The sequence below is a fragment of the Salmo trutta genome, chromosome 17 (assembly GCF_901001165.1).
Source record: "Salmo trutta chromosome 17, fSalTru1.1, whole genome shotgun sequence".
Taxonomy (NCBI): Eukaryota; Metazoa; Chordata; class Actinopteri; order Salmoniformes; family Salmonidae; genus Salmo; species Salmo trutta.
Genome location: NC_042973.1, coordinates 34,898,546 through 34,924,297, shown reverse-complemented (window position 1 = coordinate 34,924,297; position 25,752 = coordinate 34,898,546). Strand labels below are relative to the sequence as shown.

General features: G+C 43.4%; 1 protein-coding gene across 6 annotated transcripts in view; it reads right to left on the bottom strand.

Annotated features, from left to right (window-relative positions):
* Nucleotides 1-21,024, bottom strand: part of LOC115152093 (ELKS/Rab6-interacting/CAST family member 1-like) — a 33,288-nt gene extending 12,264 nt beyond the window's left edge. For 2 of the 6 annotated variants that reach the window (XR_003867421.1, XM_029696611.1), the window contains exons 1-12: nt 12,146-12,703; nt 11,708-11,896; nt 4,699-4,990; nt 4,479-4,606; nt 4,254-4,328; nt 4,009-4,164; nt 3,582-3,749; nt 3,256-3,423; nt 2,988-3,125; nt 1,823-1,963; nt 411-551; nt 125-318 (exon numbers count right to left, since the gene is read on the bottom strand). Coding sequence is in view for 5 of the 6 variants with exons in the window: in XM_029696611.1 (XP_029552471.1) it covers nt 125-318; nt 411-551; nt 1,823-1,963; nt 2,988-3,125; nt 3,256-3,423; nt 3,582-3,749; nt 4,009-4,164; nt 4,254-4,328; nt 4,479-4,606; nt 4,699-4,990; nt 11,708-11,896; nt 12,146-12,703 (2,348 nt within the window). In the remaining variant the exon portion in view is untranslated. Of the gene's footprint in view, nt 1-124; nt 319-410; nt 552-1,822; nt 1,964-2,987; nt 3,126-3,255; nt 3,424-3,581; nt 3,750-4,008; nt 4,165-4,253; nt 4,329-4,478; nt 4,607-4,698; nt 4,991-11,707; nt 11,897-12,145; nt 12,949-13,324; nt 13,341-19,025; nt 19,075-20,605 lie in introns of those variants that run through there. The other 4 variants (XM_029696607.1, XM_029696609.1, XM_029696608.1 and 1 more) reach the window with 4 other exon arrangements.
* Between the last annotated feature and the right edge of the window lie 4,728 nt (nt 21,025-25,752).

Here is a 25,752-nt window from a genome sequence, read left to right as displayed (position 1 = left end):
GACCATGTGGTATTTCAGAGGAAAACACCTACATTAGACCAGGTACACATGTATATAGATAAACTGCTGTTTACAGAGACTGAGTTAGTCACAAACAAGTAGAGTCAGAGAAAGATGCACATACTTCTCCAGCTCATTGATCTTGCGGTCCTTGTCGTTCTTCTCATTCTCCATCTCTCTCAGGATCTCCAGCAGCCGGTCCACCTCTGCCTGAGCCTTGCCAGAATCCTCTCTGTGTCGGGTTACTTCCTGCTCCAGGGAGGTGATGCGTTCCGACAGCTCCGTGTTTGCCTTGGCCTCCAACGTCGCATTCTGGGCCTGAAAACACACAGGCAGACACATTTTTTTTTCTATGATCAGACAAGTAAGTAAAAGTGGCCTTAGATCATTGTCTAGGGGCAACATCTCACCCTCTTAAGATGGTTCTCCAGTTTGAGACACTCCTCCTTCTTATGGTCCAGAGAGATCTCCATACTCTTTAGCTTGGAGTCCTTCTTCAGCCCCGAGGAGGCCAGGGATGATGCATGCTCCTTTAGGTCCAACAGATTGTTCTAGAGAGAGGGAGTTAATAAATTAAAGAGTTTCATTCCAAAATGCTATCTTTCCATTTTCAGAAATGTTGGTGAATTAGCTTTTCTTGTTTAAAGAATCTATGAAAGGGATGTGTGTTTTTTCACTATCTAATCATGGCATGGGGTTGTTCAATGACAGGTTTTAAACAAATACATGTCTATCACTTGATGGTTTCATTTCAGAGACAAATAATCATGTTTTTTTGCTAAATGCTACATACACTGAGTGTACAAAACATTAAGAACACCTTCCTAATATTGCGTTGCACCCCTGCCTTTTGCCCTCAGTTTGTCGGGGCAGGGACTCTACAAGGTGTCAAAAGCTTTCCACATTGATGTTGACTCCAATGCTTTCCACAGTTGTGCCAAATTGGCTGGGTGTGGTGGGCCATTCTTGATACACACGGGAAACTGTTGAGCGTGAAAAACCCCACAGCGTTGCAGTTCTTGACACACTAAATCAGGTGCGCCTGGCACCTACTACCATACCTGCTCAAAAGGCACCTCAATCTTTTGTCTTGCCCATTCACCCTCTGAATGACACACACAATCCATGTCTCAATTGTCAAGGCTTAAAAATCCTTCTTTAACCTGTCTCCTCCTCTTCATCTACACTGATTGAAGTGGATTTAACAGGTGACATCAATAAGGGATCATAGCTTTCACCTGGATTCACCTGGTCAGTCTATGTCATGGAAATGTTTTGTACACTCAGTGTAAATGACTCACTCTCAGGGAAATAAGGAGTACTGCTGGTTTTACATAGTAAAATGTAACAAATAACTACATCACAATATATATATATATATATATATATATATCCATACACACACACACACACACATTTGTGACATCAATATTTAAATTAAAAAAAGAATAATTGTATACAGTAATATGACCTCTATGTAAAACATTTACATTTGACATTAGTCATTTAGTGCATGCATCTTAAGATAGCTAGGTGAGAACACCTCATATCACAGTCAAATATACAGGATATGAACATTCTGTTCCAGCTAAACAATGGATATATAGTGTTTTTCCCAACAACAAAAAATTACTCTTAATCTTTTAATAAAAAAATCTGTAATATTTTACACACACGAAGGTACTCATAAGCAATAATTTTTTATGAAAAAAACAAAAAAAATGTGAAACATTTGTTGATATAGTGTTTGGAAAAAATAAAATCAAAAAACTTCAAATGTGTCAACAGTGTCACTACATTTTGGGTGTGTGTGTGTGTGTACCTCTCTGTCAGACAGATCTCCCTGCAGCAGACTGACTTTCTCCTTCAGATCCTTCAGTTCTTTCTTGTTGCTGTCGATCTCCTCAGTCTTCTCCCTGTCGTCTCGGTCTCTCTGCTCCTTCAGACGCTCGATGATACGCTCCTACAGACGTGTGTCATTTCAGAGTCCATATGAGAGTACAAACACCCCGGACAGAAACAGCCCTGCTCATGAGTCTCTGCCGGAGTTGGGCAGTGTGTGTGTGTGTGTGTGTGTGTGTGTGTGTGTGTGTGTGTGTGTGTGTGTGTGTGTGTGTGTGTGTGTGTGTGTGTGTGTGTGTGTGTGTGTGTGTGTGTGTTCGAGCACTGCACCGGGTACCGACAGTTCCCCACAGGTGACCCACAACAACAACAACAATCTGCTGGCGGGTGGAATGAAAACATTCCTTGAACTCGTGAGTTGGCTTGCAGTTCAGAACAATTATATTGCGGGTCGGAAATGTTTTAAATCATTCTTATACAATTTGTACAAACCCAGCAGCTTGTTTTATTGGTGTAAATCCCATTGTGTGAGCGGTGCCAGACCCAGCCACAGTGAGAGTGTGGAGCAGGGAACTGTCTGTTATTGAGGCTGAAACATTTTAATTTGTCTACGTGGAGGCTTTCGCAATTCAGACTTTCATTCACCATACGCTGCCCATATAATTTGCGTTTGACCGGTGTGGCTGGAAAAGGTTTAAGAATTTTTGTAGGCTATATTAAATTCGGGCAATTATTTATTTAAGTTTCAATTAAACTATTTGAAAATCAAAACAATATTGAATGCAAAGGTCATGTTTTGTTATGTAGGCTAAGCCTATAGCTTTCCTTTGGTAAGAAGGCTCTTATTCAAAGCTATTTGAGTTATCAATGTGCCACATGGTTTCCTTTATCCAACTGTTGAATAGACATGCAGACAAATTCATTCTAGCAGGGAAAAGGAATAGCCTACTGTCTGGAGTCATAAAAACAATTAAATAAATTGATGCAATTTGGCGGGTAATGGACCGGCTCTCGGGAACAATTCTAAGCGCGTGGGTCGGTTTGGGGAGAACAACCTGTCCTGATGTCAGGTAGGTATCGGAATTGATGTGGCAGGCGCGGCTCCATAAAACTGACCCGTGTAGGACTCTAGTGTGTGTGTGTACCTTCTCAGCGAGGGACTCCTCCAGTGTGTTAAGAGCTGTGTCTGTGTTAGAGGTGTCTGTCTGCAGAGACTTGACTCTCTCCTTCAGGCTGCTCATCTGCTTCTCCTTGTCTCTCAGCTGCTCCTGCAGGTTCTCAATCTGGACACACACACACACACAAAATTAGGTGAGCTAGACGAAAAACATACACAAAACGCTTACTAAACAGGACGTAGTATGACTTTGTATCCTATTGCATTATACAGAGTGATATATAGTCAAGCTCCACCTTCTTCTGCAGGACGTTGACCTTGCGCTCCTTGACCTCCAGCATGTCCTTGAGGTCGTGGATCTCTCCGTTGAGCGTGCCCTTCTCCTCAGACATCTCCTGGATCTGTTTACTCTTCTTGTTCAGCGTGGTCTCCTTCTCCTCCAGCCGCAGACGCAACGCATCCACCTGGCCAGCAGAGGGCAACCGCTCAGCATACTGGCTCTGTGTGTGTGTGTGTGTGTGTGTGTGTGTGTGTGTGTGTGTGTGTGTGTGTGTGTGTGTGTGTGTGTGTGTGTGTGTGTGTGTGTGTGTGTGTGTGTGTGTGTGTGTGTGTGTGTGTGTACCTCTGTCTGTAGGATGGCAGCTCGTTGTTCTTTAGCGGTCAGCGACTCCTTGAGGACCTCGATGTGCTGTTTGCTGTCAGAGAACTGGTTGGTCAGAGTCTCCAGCTTGGTCTGTAAACCTAGCAGCTCTGTGTCCTTCCTGGACATGTCCTGCTTTACTTGGTCCATCTGAGAGAGAGAGAGATGGGGGAGAGGTGGAGGGAAAACAAGAGCAGGAGAGGGGAGAAGAGGAATGGTAGAGAAGTAGTGGGTGATGAGCAGAGGGAGAGGAAGGAGTGCATGGCTATGAAGAGAACGTAATGAGAACATGTACAACTATAGAACAGATTGATATTGAGCTGATTGGAAGGAACTGAATTCTGACCTATCAGAACCAAGGGCAACTGAATTCAGACCAATGGGAACTGAGGGGAAGTGACCATCTAACCTTGTTCTTCATGAACTTGGTGTGGCTGCGGTAGACCTCCATCTGTTTCATATCCTCCTGTCTCTCCTCACAGCTCAGCAGGCCGTTGGACTTGAGCATCATCACCTCCTCCTCCATGTCCCTCAGACCTCGCTCCAGAGAGTTGATCTTAGCATCCTGACACACACCAGAGAGATAAGGGGTTATGCCACAGACATAAACACACTTACAGACACGGCCACAGACACACACACAGAGACGGGTACCTTCATGTCGATGACTGTCTGTAGAGCCTTGGTTTTGGTGGACTCTGGGGTTCCCTCGTATCGACGATGCAGCTCCTATAGAGAACAAGGTTGTCACACCTCACACAGTCTACTACACAACACTCAATCCCAAATGGTTTGTATTGTGACCCAACTAAAGCCCCTCTGTGTGTTACCTTCCTCCGTCTCCCCTCTCTCCTCCTCATCTCTCCCAGTGTCCCTCACCTCTCGTAGAGCAGTCGTCTCCCTGTCTCTCTGGTCCAGTAGGGACTCTAGATGGTGTCTGTGCATTTCAGCATCAGCCAGTCTCCTGGTTCTCTCCTGGTCTTCCTCTGAGGCCTTAGCCGACGGCCCTGGAATACAATAACATGGTCATTTAGAAGATGCGTTAACACTGGAAAATGACTAATATGGGTCGCTGTGTGTCCCCCCCCCAGTAACCCACCTTTGCTCTGCAGCATCTCCAGCAGTTTCTTGATGGACTCGTCCCTGGCGCCCAGGGTCTGTTTCTGGGTGTCTATCCTCAGCTCCATCTCCTCCAGGGTCTTTCTGAGCAGGAACAGCTCCTTGGCCTGACGCTCGTGGTCCCCATGAAGCCGCCGGTAGTTCTCCTCCGTGGGTTCAGAGTTCAGGGCCAGTTCGCGACCCTGGCTGGCAGGGTCCTGCTGGAGCAGCTGGTTCAGGTCTCTCTGGATCCTCAATTCATCCTGCAAGGCCTGGACCGTCATGTGGAGGTGCTAGAGAGAAAGTAAGAGATAGGGGGAGAAGTTATATGTATCAAAAAGGGGATGAAAGGGGAGAGAAGAAAATGATCGGTGGGTACAGCAACAAATACACCACCTACTCAATCAGGACATTCTGGCGTTCCCATGTAGTGAAATACAGAGAGCAAAAGCACAATCGGCCAGCATTCATTGTTTGCAGCCTGTACTGCCACAGTTCTTTGACAGAGTAGCTATGTAACAGAAATACAATGCTGTGCTGTGCTCTATTCTCTGCTTTGGATCAGCTGGGAGGTGTTTCAGGCAACAGCACAAAGACAAGTCCGTGTCTGTATCCCTCGCTCCCTCCCTCTGCCACCCGCGCTCTCCTTTGCTCTGTCTCTTTCACTCCTCCCGTTTCTCTCACACGTTCCCTCATCCTCTTTCTCTCCTCCTCGCCCCTCCCAGACCCAGTGACTAAGTCTGACTCACTGATCCCTCGCTCCACTCCTCTCCCTCATGAGAAGAGACAACAGAGAGGCGTTTAAGAGATTGGATACAGCAAGCTGATCTAAACAGAAACACACACACACACACACACACACACACACACACACACACACACACACACACACACACACACACACAGTAAGCAAAGCTCTGCAGCACAACACATTGCAGTACAATGCTATATATGGGTCAAACATATGATAAACACTAACATATCAACACTGACACTCCCTCCCTCGCTCTCTTTATATATTTATCCCTCCCTCCCTTTTGTATTCATTCCCTATCTTACCACATATCTCTTATACACCCCCTTTAATTTGAGCCAATTAAGAATTTTTAACATTCTGACATGACAAATGGTGTATCTGAGTGGAGAGGCGAGTGGTGTTTAGTGAGTAACAGGCGATGTTAAATAGCTGAGTATCAGTCGTACTACTGTAGGAGATGGAAGATGACAGCCATTTTACAGCGCTCGCCACACATTCTGAGACTAATAGCAGTCACTTATCACTGGGGATGAAGGGGATCAATGTCCTCTATTTTCTACTGGGATGACAAGAGCTGCAACCAATGCACACACGTCACACTACACACTATACACACACACACACACACACCAGGAGAGTGGCTGTGTGAGGGGGCTGACAGTCTGAAAACAGCCATCTTTAAATTAGAGCACCCGCTGATTAGCCCTACAGTAGTGAGGCTACTGTAGTGAGGCTACTGTAAGGCTAATCAGCGGGTGCTCTAATTCAAAGACGGCTGTTTTCAGACTGTCAGCCCCCCACTGCACAGGCATCTGGGTAATTACCCTGTCCGTCTAACCGTCAGCCCCCTCACACAGCCACTCTCCCGTAGTGTGTGTGTGTGTGTGACTCAGCAGGGCATAATGGGCAGGAAAAGAAACTCGAAATTATACAGATCAGGCCATTAATCATTAAAGACATGCCTTATGTCAGGATGCCAGTGTTCAGAGGGGAAATACATTCATTTGATTAGTGAAGTCCAAAACATGAAGTGAAAAATCATCCATGTTTTCCAGACATCTGGATTATAGATGATTTCCTAAATACACTAGTTCTGAAACAGAATTGATCCCCATTTCTCATACAGTTAATCTCCTGTTAAACCAGGATTGCTATTGCTAGTTAACACACACACACACACACACGATGACAGAAGGTTGGAGTGCAGAAAATCCCCCTGCCAGCATTCACACATTATACACACGCAGTGATGGGTTGCTGAGCTGGGCATTATCCTAAACGCAGAGGCAGCGTCTCCTCTCACTCACTCTGAAGAGTAGGAGAGACAGAGAGACAGAGAGACAGAGAGGCGGGTAGCTGTGTTTGAAGCACCTGATGTGGAATTGAACTTGGCACAACCCCCAAGGAGACAGGAGGGGGTAAGAATCAAATGCCGTTGACTGCTAAAGTAGGAGTTTTGATGAATAAATAAGTTGAAGGCTTGACCCCTCACTGGCCAATCAGAATGTGCTCCTTGGCTAAATATGCAGTTGCTTCAACTTGTGTATTTATAGTCTTATGTACCATCAACTCCAATTCCAATGTTAGTCTTTATGCATAATATGCTGAACATGTTTGCAGTACACATTGTTCTAAGTAATGGAATGGCTTCAATATGGAAATATATTGTTAAAACATAGCATTCTTACTAATATAGGGAAAGGAAAGGGAAAGTGGGATACCTAGTCAGTTGTCCAACTGAAATGTGTCTTCCGCATTTAATCATGAGCCTATAAATCAGAGTAATACTGTTAGCACTGAAGCGGTGTGCCCTAGTAGGAATACATCTTTATGTAGCTCACCCTGCACTATCAGCTCCAATCTAAATAACATGAGTAAGTCTACCTCTGACAAGCTTCCCAGTAAAGCATTAAAAACAATCTAACAACAGAGAAAAGTGCTAAAATAGCCCATATTAACATATGTAGCCTAAGAAACAAGGTCCATGAAGTTAATAACTTGCTTGTAACAGATGACATTCATACTGACTATCTCTGAAACTCACTTAGATAATACCTTTGATGATACAGTGGTAGCAATACATGGTTATAACATCTACCAAAAAGACAGAAATGCCAACGGAGGCGGTGTTGCGGTCTATATTCAGAACCACATTCCTGTAAAGCTTAGAGATGATCTAATGTTAAATACTGTTGAAGTAATATGGCTACAGGTTCATCTGCCTCACCTAAAGCCCATTCTGGTGGGAAGCTGCTATAGACCACCAAGTGCTAACAGTCAGTATCTGGATAACATGCTTGATAATGTATATCATATCAACAGAGAAGTATATTTTCTGGGTGATTTAAATACTGACTGGCTATCATCAAGCTGCCCACTCAGGAAAAAACTTCAAACTGTAACCAGAGCCTGCAACCTGGTTCAGGTTATCAGTCAACCTACCAGGGTAGTTACAAACAGCACAGGAATTAAATCATCAACATGTATTAATCACATCTTTACTAACGCTGCAGAAATGTGCTTGAAAGCAGTATCCAGATCCATAGGATGTCGTGATCACAATATAGTATCCATGTCTAGGAAAACCAAAGTTCCAAAGGCTGGGCCTAATATAGTGTATAAGAGGTCATATAAAAAGTTTTGTAGTGATTCATATGTTGTTGATGTAAATAATATTTGCTGGTCTGTGGTGTGTAATGAGGAGCAAGCAGCCACTGCACTTGACGCATTTATGAAACTACTTATTCCAGTTACTAATAAGCACACGTCCATGAAGAAAATGACTAAAAACTGTTAAATCCCCTTGGATTGATGAGAAAAAATTGTATGGTTGAGAGGGATGAGACAAAAGGTATGGCAATTAGGTCTGGCAGCACAACTGATTGGCAAACGTACTGCAAATGAAGAAATCATGTGACTAAACTAAATAAAAAGAAGAAACTACACTATGAAACAAAGATAAATTACATAAAGAATGCTAGTAAAAAGCCTTGGGGCAGCTTAAATAAAATGTTGGGGAAAAAAGCCAACTCGGCTCCTTCATTCATTGAATCAGATAGCTCATTCATCACAAAACCCACTGATATTGCAAACTACTTTAATTACTTTGTCATTGGCAAGATAAGCAAACTTAGGGATGACATGCCAGCAACAAACGCTGACACCACACGTCCAAGTATAACAGACCGAATTATGAAAGACAAGAATTGTACTTTTGAATTCGTAAAGTCAGTGTGGAAGAGGTAAAAAAATGATTGTTGTCTATAAATAAATACATAATACAAACCCAACCCCTCTGAATCAGGGGATAAGCCTACTGTAAATTGCATTATGTCTGAGCCATGGACATGCCAAACGTAGTCAATAAGCAAGATTGAATTCACTATTGATAAGGCCTAAAAAGAGCTAAACATTTGTATAAAATTTTAATCAAAACTTGTTTTAAAATAGGCTATGCATAAATATACAGGCACCATAGTTGTTCCCATGAGCATAATAAGGCAATGGAAGGTTTTACACACATCCAAACTTCTCACAGAAGCTGGACAGAGCTCCAATATAAAGAGAATGTCAAACCGTTATACTGCTCCCAAACAGGTTTTAGAAACATAATGGAGCCATCTAGGCTATACTCGGCCATGTCTTAGGACGGTAAGTTGGTGGTTGGAGACATCCCTCTAGTGGTGTGGGGGCTGTGCTTTGGCAAAGTGGGCGGGGTTATATCCTGCCTGTTTGGCCCTGTCCGGGGGTATCATCGGATGGGGCCACAGTGTCTTCTGATCCCTCCTGTCTCAGCCTCCAGTATTTATGCTGCAGTAGTTTATGTGTCGGGGGGCTAGGGTCAGTCTGTTACATCTGGAGTATTTCTCTTGTCTTATCCGGTGTCCTGTGTGAATTTAAATATGCTCTCTCTAATTCTCTCTTTCTCTCGGAGGACCTGAGCCCTAGGACCATGCCTCAGGACTACCTGGCATGATGACTCCTTGCTGTTCCCAGTCCACCTGGCCGTGCTGCTGCTCCAGTTTCAACTGTTCTGCCTGCGGCTATGGAACCCTGACCTGTTCACTGGACGTGCTTGTTGCACCCTCGACAACTACTATGATTATTATTATTTGACCATGCTGGTCATTTATGAACATTTTAACATCTTGACCATGTTCTGTTATAATATCCACCCGGCACAGCCAGAAGAGGACTGGCCACCCCTCATTGCCTGGTTCCTCTCTAGGTTTCTTCCTAGGTTTTGGCCTTTCTAGGGAGTTTTTCCAAGGGAGTTTTTCCTAGCCACCGTGCTTCTTTCACATGCATTGCTTGCTGTTTGGGGTTTTAGGCTGGGTTTCTGTACAGCACTTTGAGATATCAGCTGATGTACGAAGGGCTATATAAATAAATTTGATTTGATCTTGCAGATTGCGTTCACGCTACTCCAGAAATAGCAGACGGTTCCTAAATTCCATTGTATGCGAGCTGGACGATCTCATCACAAAGCTAGAACGGTGAATCATTCTAATAAGTTGTTTTTTTAATAAAATTAAAACAAAATCACTGTCTTTTTTTTACAACAATATTTATAAATAGCTTGGGGTCAGAACCATATCATCATAAAACCAACAGGATAAAAAAGACATGACGGCTGGCTGTTGAACCAGCCTATAGGTCTAGGGTAAGGGTAGCCTACGGAGGGAATGGTTTTTAACCATGTGAAATGGAAAACACGCAATTGTTCAAGGAAAATAAGTTCTAAACACAAGGGGCACCAGCATCAACTCATATCTCGTTTGGTGATGGGCATATGGACACATGTAGCCTATTTGGAGGTGGTTTACCCACACCCAAAACGAGAGGTGGCTAAAATAATGTAGGCCTACGCAATACATAAAAAGGGGATGTTGGCTCACTGTTTTGCTGCTCCCAAACTTGATATTTTAATAAAGCGTTGGAGATTAAGATTTCAAAGCAGTCTCACGAGTCAAACCCTTTCAGGCTTGAAAGCAGCATTAACTGAGGGGAGGCTATATGCTTGGTTTATTATTTTATTTATTTAAATAGGCAAGTCAGTTAAGAACAAATTCTTATTTACAATGACAGCCTACCGGGAAAGTGGGTTAACTGCCTTGTTCAGGGGCAGAACGACACATTTTTACCTTGTCAGCTGGGGATTCGATCCAGCAACCTTTCAACGCTCTAACCACAAGGCTACCTGCCGCCCCGAGAGTTACCGGAACAAAAAGCACATCCCCTCTCTTGTTCGATGAGCATAAGGGCACTGTGCATCACGGCTGGATTGGTTGCCCTTCCGCTCACAAAATCCATGCCATTACCAACCGCGTTACTGCTAAGAGCTACCAGCTTTTCATTGGTCTTAAATCTCCCGATATGCAGCGCAATAAATTCCGTTTTGTGCTTGTTTTCAAGGACACACCTGAAATATTGCCATCTCTCCCACATCAGCGCAAGTGAGCTGATATTAGGCATGAATCTGGCGCATGGGGCCAGGTTTTACATGCTGAAAATGCAAACTAACGTGTGTTTGGTACTCGCACCACCGTAGCGGCAGCCAAAAATAGAGCCCTTGGTCTCTGATTAGCGGGTTCGTCTTCAGTATGCAGAGTTGTGAGCCGTCACCACATAAGACAGCAATGTGAGGAAACTAAAAGCTTGCTGTCTCTCACACACACACACACACACACACACACAGGAGGGGGGGGGGACTAAACGCTTGCTTTTATATGCTTTTCCCAAGAGCCTGCTATTTACTCTACGTCTTATCCCCAAGAGGCTGTTCTGCTGTTTCCATTGTTAATTTCCTCTCTATGGCAGGTACAGTACAGTAGCGTTGTAACATCCCCCTAGCTCAATCTGAAGCTCATTTTTCACGGGTTTCCTCTCATATCTGCTCACTACATCCTCCCATTCCTTTAACAAAAGGGGGATGTTGTGATCAGACTTATGCAGCCATTAAACTAACACCCCTCTTTCATCTACAGTATGGAGCATGAGCACATACCTGCATAGAAGAGGATTAGCTGATGTTGCTAAAGCTACACATCCTCCCTCAGACACACACAGCCGATAGCTATAGGATCGGTTAGAGCCTACGTCTCTCCCCTGTCACACACACAGCCAATAGGCTCTAACCTGCACTTTGCTCGAGGTAGTAAATTGCCCCTAAACACAAATCTAGGATCAGATTATCTAACCCCCAATTCTTTCTTTAACAATTACATGGATGAAAAACATCACCCACACCAACCTGTGTATCGTCTTGTACCACGCGGTATTGTTCCTTCCAGACAGTGATCTTAGACACCTCATCCTTCCTTAGGGCTCTCTCCTTCTTCAGCTCAGGGCTCCAGAAGGTCTTTATGGAGTTCATGGAGGAACTCAGCTTGCTCTCCTTCACCTCCACCTCACGACACAGCAACTCGTTCTCACGCAGTACCTGAGGGACCAGGAGACTCAGTCAGTCAAACATACAGTCTGATTTTCACTCACACACACTCTGCACCGAATCGTTCTCACACAAACCTTGGAATGGCAGACACTCCGTAAAAGTCAAACTGGATGCGCTGCTCAAAATACGGTACATGTCAAACGTGTCATTGCAAAATGTCCTTATGACATCACAGCTTCCAGTCTCACTAAAATATGCAAACCAGTAAATTAGATGGCCCCAGTTGCAGCTACTGACCTCTTTGAGCTGGGCCTGCAGGTCCAGTATGGTGTTGTCCCGGGCTTGTCTCAGGGAGTGGGGCACCGTAGAGGCCATGTGGTGATCCCCAAAAGCCAGGGAGTCACCTGCCATCATACCCCCAGGGAGTACAGCATTGGCTGGGGCCGACGTGGCGATGTTTGGCGTGCTGGCTGCCACGCCTCCACCCCCACCTGCGCTCGCCCTCGACCCGTATGTCACCCTCTGTCGCCCCATTGTGGTCATCTCCCGACCGCTCTTGTTAACACGGTCAGACATGGCGACCTCGTTGTCGCTCAGGTACATGGGTCCTGAGGTGGCGTAGGCCGCATTGAGGGACTGGATGTTCTCCATGGAGAGGGTCTTACCCCCCGCTCCGCCTGGACATCCTCCGCTGCCCCCCGTGCTGTTGGTGCGACGGTGGCCCATCCGTGGTGAGCGGGGGAGACGAGGGGAGCGCCCAGAACCCTGGCTGCTCCCCCCATCCCTCCCTGCATCTCTCCCTCCACCGCTGTGGTTGGCATCCGCTCGGCCAACGGAACGGGCGCTGCCGTACATGTTCGCTGAAGCAGAGGAGTGGACGGCTGGATAGTGGGAAGAGGTGCAGTGTCTGAAACGTGGAGATGTAGCCTTGTCTAGTGTGTGACGGACTCAACGGAAGTAAGTGAGCGCTCGTTTCATGTGAAACCGCTGAGCGCTCTCTCTCTCTCTCCACGCTCACTCAATCTCAGAAGGGACTGAGTGACAGGGGGTCTTGGAGTTAGATAACGACCATTCAGAGGGTCGATACACAGGAGACTGATCTGGAAGGAACAGAGTTGGCTAAATGAGAAAGTCTGTACACCTGAAAGGCAAAAGCATACCATCTCTACCTTACTGTAATATCGGTCTAGCCATGATGCATGAAATGAGGAACAAGTTGAATTTCACTAACATACATTACCAGTCAAAAGATTGGAGACACCTACTCATTCAAGGGTTTATCTTTAAATATTTTCTACATTGTAGAATAATAGTGAAGACATCAAAACTATGAAATAACACATATGGAATCATGTAATAACCAAAAAAGGTGGTCAGCAAATCAAAATGTATTTTATATTTCAGATTCTTCAAATAGCCACCCTTTGCCTTGATGACAGCTTTGCACACTCTTGGCATTCACTCAACCAACTTCACCTTGAATGCTTTTCCAACAGTCTTGAAGAAGTTCCCACATATGCTGAGCACTTGTTGGCTGCTTTTCCTTTCACTCCCAAGTGGCGCAACGGTCTAAGGCACTGCATCTCAGTGCTAGAGGCGTCACTACAGACCCTGGTTAGATTCCAGGCTGTATCACAACCGGCCATGATTGGGAGTCCCATAGGGCGGCGCACAATTGTCCTGTTGATAAACAAATGACAGTGGGACTAAGCGCAAACCAGATGGGATGGCGTATCGCTGCAGAATGCTGCGGCAGCCATGCTGGTTAAGTGTGCCTTGAATGCTAAATAAATCACTTGACAGTGTCACACGATGGGAACCACATGCGGAGATCATCTATTCAACTACTCTGCGTCTCACAAAGACACAGAGGTTGAAACCCAAAATCTCAAATTTGGACTCATCAGACCAAAGGACAGATTTCCACCGGTCTAATGTCAATTGCTCGTGTTTCTTGGCCCAAGCAAATCTCTTCTTATTATTGGTGTCCATTAGTAGTGGTTTCTTTGCAGCAATTCGACCACGAAGGCCTTATTCACCAAGTCTCCTCTGAACAGTTGATGTTGAGATGTGTCTGTTACTTGAACTCTGTGACGCATCTATTAGGACTGCAATTTCTGAGGCTGGTAACTGTAATGAACATATCCTCTGCAGCAGAGGTAACTCTGGGTCTTCCTTTCCTGTGGTGGTCCTCATGAGAGCCAGTTTCATCATAGCGCTTGACGTTTTTTTGCGACTGCACTTCAAAGTTCTTGACTGACCTTCATGTTTTAAAGTAACAATGGACTGTTGTTTCTATTTGCTTATTTGAGCTGTTCTTGCCATAATATCGAATTGGTATCTTCTGTATACCACCCCCACCTTGTCACAACACAACTGATTGGCTCAAATGCATTAAGAAGGAAATAAATTCCACAAATTAACTTTTAACAAGGCACACCTGTTAATTGAAATACATTCCAGGTGACTACCTCATGAAGCTAATTGAGAGAATGCCAAGAGTGTACAAAGCTGTCATCAAGGCAAAGGGTGGCTACTTTGAAGAATCTCAAATATAAAATATATTTTTATTATTTCATAATTTTGATATCTTCACTATTATTCTACAATGTTGAAAATAGTAAAAATGAAGAAAAACCCTTGAATTAGTAGGTGTGTCCAAACTTTTGACTGGTACTGTACAGTTGTGGCCAAAAGTTTTGAGAATTACACAAATATTAATTTCCACAAAGTCTGCTGCTTCAGTGTGTTTAGAAATGTTTGTCAGATGTTACTGTGGAATACTGAAGTATAATTACAAGCATTTCATAAGTGTCAAAGGCTTTTATTGACAATTACATGAAGTTGATGCAAAGAGTCAATATTTGCAGTGTTGACCCTTCTTTTTCAAGACCTCTGCAATCTGCCCTGGCATGCAGTCAATTAACTTCTGGGCCACATCCTGACTGATGGCTGCCCATTCTTGCATAATCAATGCTTGGAGTTTGTCAGAATTTGTGGTGTTTTGTTTGTCTACCCGTCTCTTGAGGATTGACCACAAGTTCTCAATGGGATTAAGGTCTGGGGAGTTTCTTGGCCATGGACCAAAATATCGATGTTTTGTTCCCCGAGCCACTTAGTTATCACTTTTGCCTTATGGCAAGGTGCTCCATCATGCTGGAAAAGGCATTGTTCGTCACCAAACTGTTCCTGGATGGTTGGGAGAAGTTGCTCTCAAAGGATGTGTTGGTACCATTCTTTATTCATGACAGTGTTCTTAGGCAAAATTATGAGTGAGCCCACTCCCTTGGCTGAGAAGCAACCCCACACATGAATGGTCTCAGGATGCTTTACTGTTGGCATGACACAGGACTGATGGTAGCGCTCACCTTGTCTTTTCCGGACAAGCTTTTTTCCAGATGCCCCAAACAATCGGAAAGGGGATTCATCAGAGAAAATGACTTTACCCCAGTCCTCAGCAGTCCAATCCCTGTACCTTTTGCAGAATATTAGTCTGTCCCTGATTTTTTCCTGGAGAGAAGTGGCTTCTTTGCTGCCCTTCTTGACACCAGGCCATCCTCCAAAAGTCTTTGCCTTACTGTGCGTGCAGAGGCACTCACACCTGCCTGCTGCCATTCCTGAGCAAGCTCTGTACTGGTGGTGCACCGATCCCGCAGCTGAATCAACTTTAGGAGACGGTCCTGGCGCTTGCTGGACTTTCTTGGGTGCCCTGAAGCCTTCTTCACAACAATTGAACCGCTCTCCTTGAAGTTCTTGATGATCCGATAAATAGTTGATTTAGGTGAAATCCTACTGGCAGCAATATCCTTGCCTGTGAAGCCCTTTTTGTGCAAAGCAATGATGATGGCACGTGTTTCCTTGCAGGTAACCATGGATGACAGAGGAAGAACAAGGATTCCAAGCACCACCCTCCTTTTGAAGCTTCCTGCCTGTTATTCGAACTCAATTAGCATGACAGAGTGATCTCCAGCCTTGTCCTCATCAACACTCACACCTGTGTTAATGAGAGAATCACTGACATGATGTCAGCTGGTCCTTTTGTGGCAGGGCTGAACTGCAGTGGAAATGTTTTTGGGGGATTCAGTTCATTTCCATGGCAAAGAAGGACTTTGCAATTAATTGCAATTCATCTGATCACTCTTCATAACATTCTGGAGTATATGCAAATTGCCATCATACAAACTGAGGCAGCAGACTTTGTGAAAATTTATATTTGTGTCATTCAAAACTTTGGCCACGACTGTACATCCAGGGTCCCTACACCAAGCGTGTAGGATGTTTCAACTAGAGGTCGACCGATTAATCGGAATGGCCGAATAATTAGGGCCGATTTCAAGTTTTCATAACAATCGGAAAATCGGTATTTTTGGATGCCGATTTGGGCAATTTTTTTTTTTTTTTAGACCTTTATTTAACTAGGCAAGTCAGTTAAGAACACATTCTTATTTTCAATGACGGCCTAGGAACAGTGGGTTAACTGCCTTGTTCAGGGGCAGAAAGACAGATTTTTACCTTGTCAGCTCAGGGATTCAATCTTGCAACCTTACGGTTAACTAGTCCAACGCTCTAACCACCTGCTTTACATTGCACTCCACGAGGTTACGCGAATGCAGTAAGAAGCTAAGGTAAGTTGCTAGCTAGCATTAAACTTATCTTATAAAAAACAATCAATCAATCATAATCACTAGTTAACTACACATGGTTGATGATATTACTAGTTTATCTAGCCTGTCCTGCGTTGCAATTAATCGCTTAGGTACACGTTGCTCCAACCATAAACATCAATGCCTTTCTTAAAATCAATACACAAGTATATATTTTTAAACCTGCATATTTAGTTAATATTGCCTGCTAACATGAATTTCTTTTAACTAGGGAAAATGTGTCACTTCTCTTGCAAACAGAGTCAGGGTATATGCAGCAGTTTGGGCCGCCTGGCTCGTTGCGAACTGTGAAGACTATTTCTTCCTAACAAAGACAGCCGACTTCGCCAAACGGGGATGATTTAACAAAAGCGCATTTGCGAAAAAAGCACAATCGTTGCACGAATGTACCTAACCGTAAACATCAATGCCTTTCTTAAAATCAATACACAGAAGTATATATTTTTAAACCTGCATATTTAGCTAAATGAAATCCAGGTTAGCAGGCAATATTAACCAGGTGAAATTGTGTCATTTTGCGCTCATTGCACGCAGTCAGGGTATATGCAACACTTTGGGTAATTTGTCATAATTTTACGTAATTATGACATAACACTGAAGGTTGTGCAATGTAACAGGAATAACGTTTTGTTTTCGAGATGATAGTTTCCGGATTCGACCATATTAATGACCTAAGGCTCGTGTTTCTGTGTGTTATTATGTTATAATTAAGTCTATGATTTGATAGAGCAGTCTGACTGAGCGATGGTAGGCAGCAGCAGGCTCGTAAGCATTCACTCAAAATAGCACTTTTGTGCATTTTGCCAGCAGCCCTTCGCAATGCATTGCGCTGTTTATGACTTCAAGCCTATCAACTCCCAATATTAGGCTGGTGTAACCGATGTGAAATGGCTAGCTAGTTAGCGGGGTGCGCGCTAATAGCGTTTCAAACGTCACTCGCTCTGAGACTTGGAGTAGTTGTTTCCCTTGCTCTACATGGGTAACGCTGCTTCGAGGGTGGCTGTTGTCGATGTGTTCCTGGTTCGAGCCCAGGTAGGAGCGAGGAGAGGGGCGGAAGCTATACTGTTACACTGGCAATACTAAAGTGCCTATAAGAACATCCAATAGTCAAAGGTATATGAAATACAAATCGTATAGAGAGAAATAGTCCTATAATAACTACAACCTAAAACATCTTACCTGGGAATATTGAAGACTCATGCTAAAAGGAACCACCAGCTTTTATATGTTCTCATGTTCTGAGCAAGGAACTTAAACGTTAGCTTTTTTTTTTTTAACATATTGCACTTTTACTTTCTTCTCCAACACTTTGTTTTTGCATTACTTAAATCAAATTGAACATGTTTCATTATTTATTTGAGGCTAAATTGATTTTATTGATGTATTATATTAAGTTAAAATAAGTGTTCATTCAGAATTATTGTATCGTCATTATTACAAATAAATAATAATTTAAAAAAATAATAATAAAAAGAAAATAAAAATCGGCCGATTAATCGGTATCGGGGTTTTTGGTCCTCCAATAATCGGTATCGGCGTTGAAAAATCCTAATCGGTCGACCTCTAGTCACAACTATGCAGAACGTAACCCCCAAAGAGCAAGCAGCGGTTTTAGTGGCAAGAAAAGAAAACTTAGTAGGCAGGAACTACGAAGAAACCTAGAGAGGAAGCAGACTCTAGATGAGTCTGTACCGAACACTCCAGAAGAGGTCATACTCATGTTTCTGCATTCAACAACAATATATACAACAAAGACAAGCTGACTAAAGGAGAAACCAGAGTGGAAACGAGACTACCAACCATGGGCATAATCTTGCAATAAAACCTGCTCTAAGGTTTTTCAAAGGGACAATGCATTTTGGCAGATGCTTTGAGCGTATCCAGTAAGAAATTCACATATAGACAGCCCACAAACTCATCTATGGGTGTAGCTATCCATTAAAACAGTGATATGTGAATTCTTCCATAGTAGAGCAATTTTTCAATTAACCTGTTTTAGCCGATACATGCTTTGTTCTTGATTCGGGAGAAAAGTGTATCTTGTAAATGTCTGTGTTCAGTTGCAGGCGGTTCTCCAAAAACAAGAGAATATTAAGAAAAATGGTAAAATCCACATTTTGTATGGAGTGAGAAATAGGGTTGGGCAGTATCCAGATTTTCATACCATTCCTTTACCATACCAGGGTATACAGTATTACCACAAAACTAATTTAGGCAGCAGGGATCTTGATCCAAGAGGGATTTGCTGTAACCAAGACGCTTGATCTAGCAAGCTAGCCACTTAGAAAGTTAGCAAACCATATAGCTGGAACCCTGAACTCGAGATAACTATCTAAGGTGTGGCAAATACATTTACTTATAGTTATAAGCAATGGCGTAGCACTCACACCTGAGCTTTAGGGCGCCCCTCTTGCATGCGTGTTGATTTTTGTTTTGGTTGCACTGTCATCTACTTCTACACATGGCCACGGCTGTGTCGCATAGAAACTATGTCGATAGTCATGTCATCTTACCATCCAAAGGGAATGGATGCAGCCAGCTATACACTCGTATCCTCCGTGGACCGGTTCGTACATAAAACATTCTCCATTCAGGCTGCAAAGGCGTTGGTTTTTGCCTTCATTCGACTTAAAGGCGAGAAGGCAAAAAGAAACGGAGAAAATATGCATACTTTCTTTATGAAACACAATTTTCCCCCACCATGCTACAGTGGCTAATGCTAGTCCCGGATGTTGTGTATCATGTTTCATAAAGCAAGTACGTTATTTTTCCTGTTTTGTTTTGACTTCTCGCCGACTAGTTCCTGAAAATATTTTGGGAAATGCAAGATGTCCTGCAGATTAAAAGAGGGAACTCCTTACTTGGTGGAAAAATATGAATTTGACCAGCTTTCTGAATATTCTCTGATTTTTTGAGAACCACCTGCAACTGAACACGGACATGTAAAATACGTTTCTTCCCAATAGAGAACGAAGAAAGTATCGGCAAGAACAGGTTAGTTGAACATTTTTATTTCTACTAGCTAATGTATAAAGGCTACTATGGAATAATTCCCATATCGCCGTGTTAATGTAGGCCTATTGCTACTATGAATGAATGAATGGACAGTTGTTTCAATGCCTATGTGAAATCCGCTACACCTACAGTTCAATAGTAGGCTCTGCAAAGACCGTTTTGTATAGATCATAGATTTTTTTCCTTACGTTCAGCGTCAAAGATAGAATGTCATGTAGGGACGCTGGTACGTTCTGGTACTGTATGTGTCACGTCACCTGGCTAATGTAGGGAGGAGCGCCCCTTTTCAATTGTATCCAATGACTGCGAGTTGTGGGCCCAAAAATGCGACCGAAAGTACAGAATTTCCTAAGAAAACCCACTTACTATCTTTATCATTGATACATTTCACCATGGACCATTTCGATTGTAGACTCCTCATAAATGTATCCATAGCTAGTAGGAGTTTCAAATGGCAGCTTAGCCTACAGCAAAAATGACGCTAATGTGACTTATCAAGCGTTACAATGTAACGTTTTGCTGCAATATCGAAAAAAAATATTGTAATGTAGCACTGTTCCGACATTGAATGTAGATGGATATTGCACTAGCCTATATCGCGCAAGGTAGTGTGCTACATTGTTTCTTGTTCGCTACGTTAGCTATGACTGAAAGGGCTGGCCATTTAAACATTGGGGAATAAAAACCTCATGGATGCAAGATAGACTGCTAACAAAACTGATAAATGGTCTGAAGGTTATACGATTGTCAACTTGGATGGCAAGACGTCTAAAATCTTTAGTAATGGACATCTAAAAAAATATTCGTTAAATACAGGAGCCACCCAATAGCTCCCTCTCAAATATCCCTTTCTTTTCCTCCTCCATTGCTGTAGGGCTGAACATCATTTACGGGGTTTTCCTTCATTTAAAGAAATGTGCTCCTCCCTAAAAAAAACTAACAATAATGCCGTTATTTTCTTTGCCAAAAAGGTCATAATATTCTGATGCATACATATTCAGAAATATGATATGGTCAAGCAGAATCCTTAGAAATGAACACAATGATGACGAAAATCACTTAGAGTGAACTAGCCTACCGTGCTGTAGCTCTGTCTGATAGAGGTCAGTTTGTTGTATCTTGCGTCAAATGGAAAACGTCTACATATACGGACATTTTCCCTTATTTCCTCAGCATACCTCTATCTAATTTTCCCATCTTTTTTGCCAACACAACCAGCGGCTCTCGCTCTGGAGAGCCTGGGCGCTTCAGTGACGTCAAACCCGTGATGCGCGTTCACGACTGTCACCGCTACGCTTTAATCCCAAAGGCGTGTTCCCGACGACATACCATAACGTACAGCAAGTCGGTTTACTTTACAATTAATTTACTAGCCTTTTTATCTAAGTGTGTTATTTTGTGTAGCCTAGAACTTTTTCACCGGATAGGCCTAAAGTGTTTGAGAACCAATTTTAGGGTTGCAATCACCAAGAGGAGGATGGTAAAAATGCCCATACCATAACCCCATCGCCACCATGGGGCACTCTGTTCACAACATTGATATTAGCAAACCGCTCGCCCACACGACACCATACACGTGGTTTGCGGTTGTGCGGGTTGGACATACTGCCAAATTCCCTAAAACGACGTTGGAGATGGTTTAAGGTAAATAAATGAACAGCAACGGCTCTGGTGTACATTCCTACAGTCAGCATGCCAATTGCACACTCCCTCAAAACTTGAGACATCTGTGGCATTGTGTTGTGTGACAGAACTACACATTTTAGAGTGGCCTTTTATTGTCCCCAGCACAAGGTGCACCTGTGTAATGATCATGCTGTTTAATCAGCTTCTTGATATGCCACACCTGTCAGGTGAATGGATTATCTTGGCAAAGGAAAAATGCTCACTAACAGGGAGTTAAACAAATGTGTGCACAAAATTTGAGAAAAATAACCTTTTTGTGCATATAGAACATTTCTGGGATCTTTTATTTCAGCTCCTGAAACATGGGACCAACACTTAACATGATGCGTTTATATTTTTGTCCACCCGGTGCAAACTCCGCAACAGGGCCAGCTTAATCTAATCCCCTCAGTGGTAGGGTGATTTAATAAATAAGAAATCCTTAGCAATCTATGCACAATGCCCCATAACGACAAAGCAAAAACAGTTTTCTTGACATTTTTGCAAATGTATTAAAAATAAAAAACTGAAATACCTTATTTACATAAGTATTCAGACCCTTTGCTATGAGAATCGAAATTGAGCTCTAGAGTTCCTCTGTGGAGATGGGAGAAACAGAAGGACAACCATCTCTGCAGCACTCCACCAATCAGGCCTTTTATGGTAGAGTGGACAGACGGAAGCCACTCCTCAGTAATAAGGCACATGACAGCCCGCTTGGAATTTGCCAAAAGGCACCTATAGACTCTAAGACCATGAGAAACAAGATTCTCTGGTCTGGTGACATCAAGAAGGAGTTCCTCTGCAGCAGAGGTAACTCTGGGTCTTCTTTTTCTGTGACTGTCCTCGTGTGAGCCAGTTTCATCATAGCGCTTGATGGTTTTTGCAACTGCGCTTTTTAAGTTGTTGAAATTTTCTGTATTGACTGACCTCCATGTCTTAAAGTAATGATGGACTGTTGTTTCTCTTTGCTTATTTGTGCTGTTCTTGCCATAATATGGACTTGGTTTTTTACCAAATAGGGCAATCTTCTGTATACCACGCCTACCTTGTCACAACACAATTGATTGGCTCAAATGCATTAAGAAGGAAATGACCCAACATTCCTCTAGGCTGTATAAGGGCTATTTGACCAAGAAGGAGAGTGATGGAGTGCTGCATCAGATGACCTGGCCTTCACAATCACCCGACCTCAACCCATTTGAGATGGTTTGGGATGAGTTGGAGCGCAGAGTGAAGGAAAAGCAGTCAACAAGTGCTCAGCGTATGTGGGAACTCCTTTAAGTCTGTTGGGAAAGCATTCCAGGTGATGCTGGTTGAGAGAATACCAAGAGTGTGCAAAGCTGTCATCAAGGCAAAGGGTGGCTACTTTGAAGAACCTCAAATATAAAATACATTTTGATTTGTTGAACACTTTTTTGGTTACTACATCATTCCATATGTGTTATTTCATAGTGTTGATGTGTTCACTATTATTCTACAATGTAGAAAATATTTTAAAATAAAGGAAACCCCTTGAATGTGTAGGTGTGTCCAAACTTTTGACTGGTATGGTACATGTAGGTTGGGGTAAAGTGACTATGCATAGTTAATAAACACTGAGTAGCAGAAGAGTAAAAAAGATGGGGGGGGGTCAATGCAAATAGTCCAGGTAGCCATTTGATTAGCTGTTCAGCAGTCTTATGGCTTGGGGGTTAAGAAGCCTTTTGGACCTAGACTTGGCGTTCCGGTACCGCTTGCTGTGTGGTAGCAGAGAGAACTGTCTGAGTAGGTTGGCTGGAGCCTTTGGCCATTTTTAGTGCCTTTCTCTGACACCGTCTGGCATAGAGGTCCTGATGGCAGGAAGCTTGGCCCCAGTGATGTACTGGGCCGCAAGCACTCCCCTCTGTATTTTTATTTAATTTTTATGTAACCTTTTATTTAACTAGGCAAGTCAGTTAAGAACAAATTCTTATTTACAATGATGGCCTGTAGCTGCTTGCGGTTGGATGCCGAGCAGCTGCCATACCAGGCGGTGATGCAACCACTCAGGATGCTGTCAATGGTGCAGCTGTAGAACTTTTTGAGGATCTGAGGACCCATGCCAAATCATTTCAGTCACCTAAGGGGAAATAGGCATTGTGGTGCCCTCTTCACAACTCTCGTGGTGTGTTTGGACCATGATAGTTTGTTGGTGATGTGGACACCAAGGAACTTGAAGCTCTCAACCTGATCCACTACAGCCCTGTCGATGAGAATGGGGGTGTGCTCAGCCCTCCTTTTCCTATAGTCCACAATCATCTCCTTTGTCCTGATCACGTTGAGGGAGAGGTTGTTGTCCTGGCACCACACTGCCAGGTCTCTGACCTCCTCCCTATAGGCTGTCTCATTGTTGTTGGTGATCAGGCGTATCACCGTTGTGTCGTCAGCAAACTTAATGTTGGTGTTGGAGTCGTGCTTGGCCACGCAGTCATGAGTGAACAGGGAGTACAGGAGGGGACTAAGTACGCATACTTGAGAACGCACCCCTGAGAATGCACAAGGTGCAATTTCAAAATTGGGTAGTGCATCATCAGTTCCTCTTGTCATGTTAGTCATTGCATACCTTAGAGAGCTATTTATAACTTGTCATCAACTAGCCCATGTCAGCAAACGTTTTTTTATTTTGGTTGTTCAGCCCATAGATGTTGTTGTAATTCTTTTGTCACTCAAATATTACATGAATACAAATTATACATGGTATAGAATTGCAAGAAAATGTGCTTCACAGTTGCAACATTTTCTTTGCACCCCATGACAAAATGTGTAGAATTGTAGGAATTAAACTTTAAACCTTCAAAAATCTCTCCACCAACGAGGGCTGTTTACAGTTTGTGTCATGAACAGTGCTTGCGCCCGTAGATATAGACGTGGGGCGGGCAAGCGGGATGTTCCCCAATGCTGGAAGGGGGACCCCGAGTTAAAAAGATTGGGAACCCCTGATCTAGTGTATATATAAATAATTTGAGGCAACCCAACTTTCTAAAGCAGGGGTGTCAAACTCAATCACCGCATGCACCATATTGAAAAAAACAACGAATTCGTGGGCTAGGCGTAGCCTAGAGAGACAGTTGGCCCTTATGATAAAAGTGAGGCCTCAAGTCCACTGTCCCTTGAACCAAAAGCGATTGAACTTTCCCTGTACAATGTCTACTCAAATTCTTGGTATGTTTTGTCCCGTTTTGTCATTGTTGTCTTGTGTGATTTTCTCTTCTACATTATCACAAACGTGTCATGATATATAGATAACGGAACATTATGCATTCTAAAACTCTGCCTAAATTAAATTTTCACCTGGAGGGGGTGCTCTTGTTAAGATTTTCATCATCAAACGGTTTACGCCGGGTCTTCGTGTCTTTCCGAAGCAGCAGTTGCAGTTTTGGACAGGGCAGTAGGCCTATAGTATAGCAGGGACAGCGCCAAAGATTTGGCCAAAGATTGTTATAACTAACCCAAGATAGACCAAAGCCGGTCGCGTCATAGTGGGCAGAACAAGCAAGCAGGTGGGCAGAGCCAAGCACGAGCTAATGAGATGCTACTGGCGCGTTCTAGCATTTATTTACATATTTCCTTTATGGAACGCATACCCCCGTATGCAATATCGCAATTTTCCCTTGCACTCCTTCTCGCAATTTTTAAAAAACTTTGGCAAAGGGCGAAGTCTAGAAAACACAGTCCACTCTGTTTGTTTCCGATTCTAGTTTTGGAAACAGAAACCTGTTTAATCGATAAGAACATTTGCAGAATGTCAGCCAAAATCCATCTCGCTCCATCTTCTCCAACTACCTGCCACTGGGATTCCTCTCATCACCATATTTGGTAATTAGTAGAACCGCCAACCGGATGCTTCAAATTTATACATCTGGTGGAATATCTGGCTCATTGTTCTATCTGCATACTTGGCGTGCATATGAAAGTGGGCTTGTCAACAGAAGTGGGTGTATTGAAAGCGAATCATCTAATTGGGGAGATTTCTTGCCACTCAAGACCATTTTGCGTGGCTGATTGGTATGCACGACAAGTTTATTGTTTAACTGTATCATTTTAGCTAAGCCTAACCTTTTTACAAACTTTAACCTCATTCTACTAACCTGCCACGTTAATTATCCAAACCAGCTGCGCATTTTAGCAAAGCTAACCCCTTTCCTAACCTTTACTTTATTCTCCTAACCTGCCACCTCAATTATCCTAACATGCTACGGTAGTTCTCTTAACTTGCACTGTGAGGTAAGTGTTTATGTGAGGTTGCAGTATTCATTGATGATCACTGGCCAGCCGTGGTGCCTACATTTCAGGCCATTTAGTCGAATGACCATAGCCAACACATAGTAGTAGTTTATGTAGCCACTAGCAGGATGAATTTGGGGGAGTGCCCAGTTTTAAACTAGCTAGCAGACTGCTGTTGTTAGCGGGAAGGAGGCGCTAACGACAGCAGTCTGCTAGCTAGTTTAAAACTGGGCACTCCCCCAAATTCATCCTGCTAGTGGTCTTCCTGTCTGGGTTGGTGCCCCCCCTTGGGCTGTGCCGTGGTGGAGATCTTTG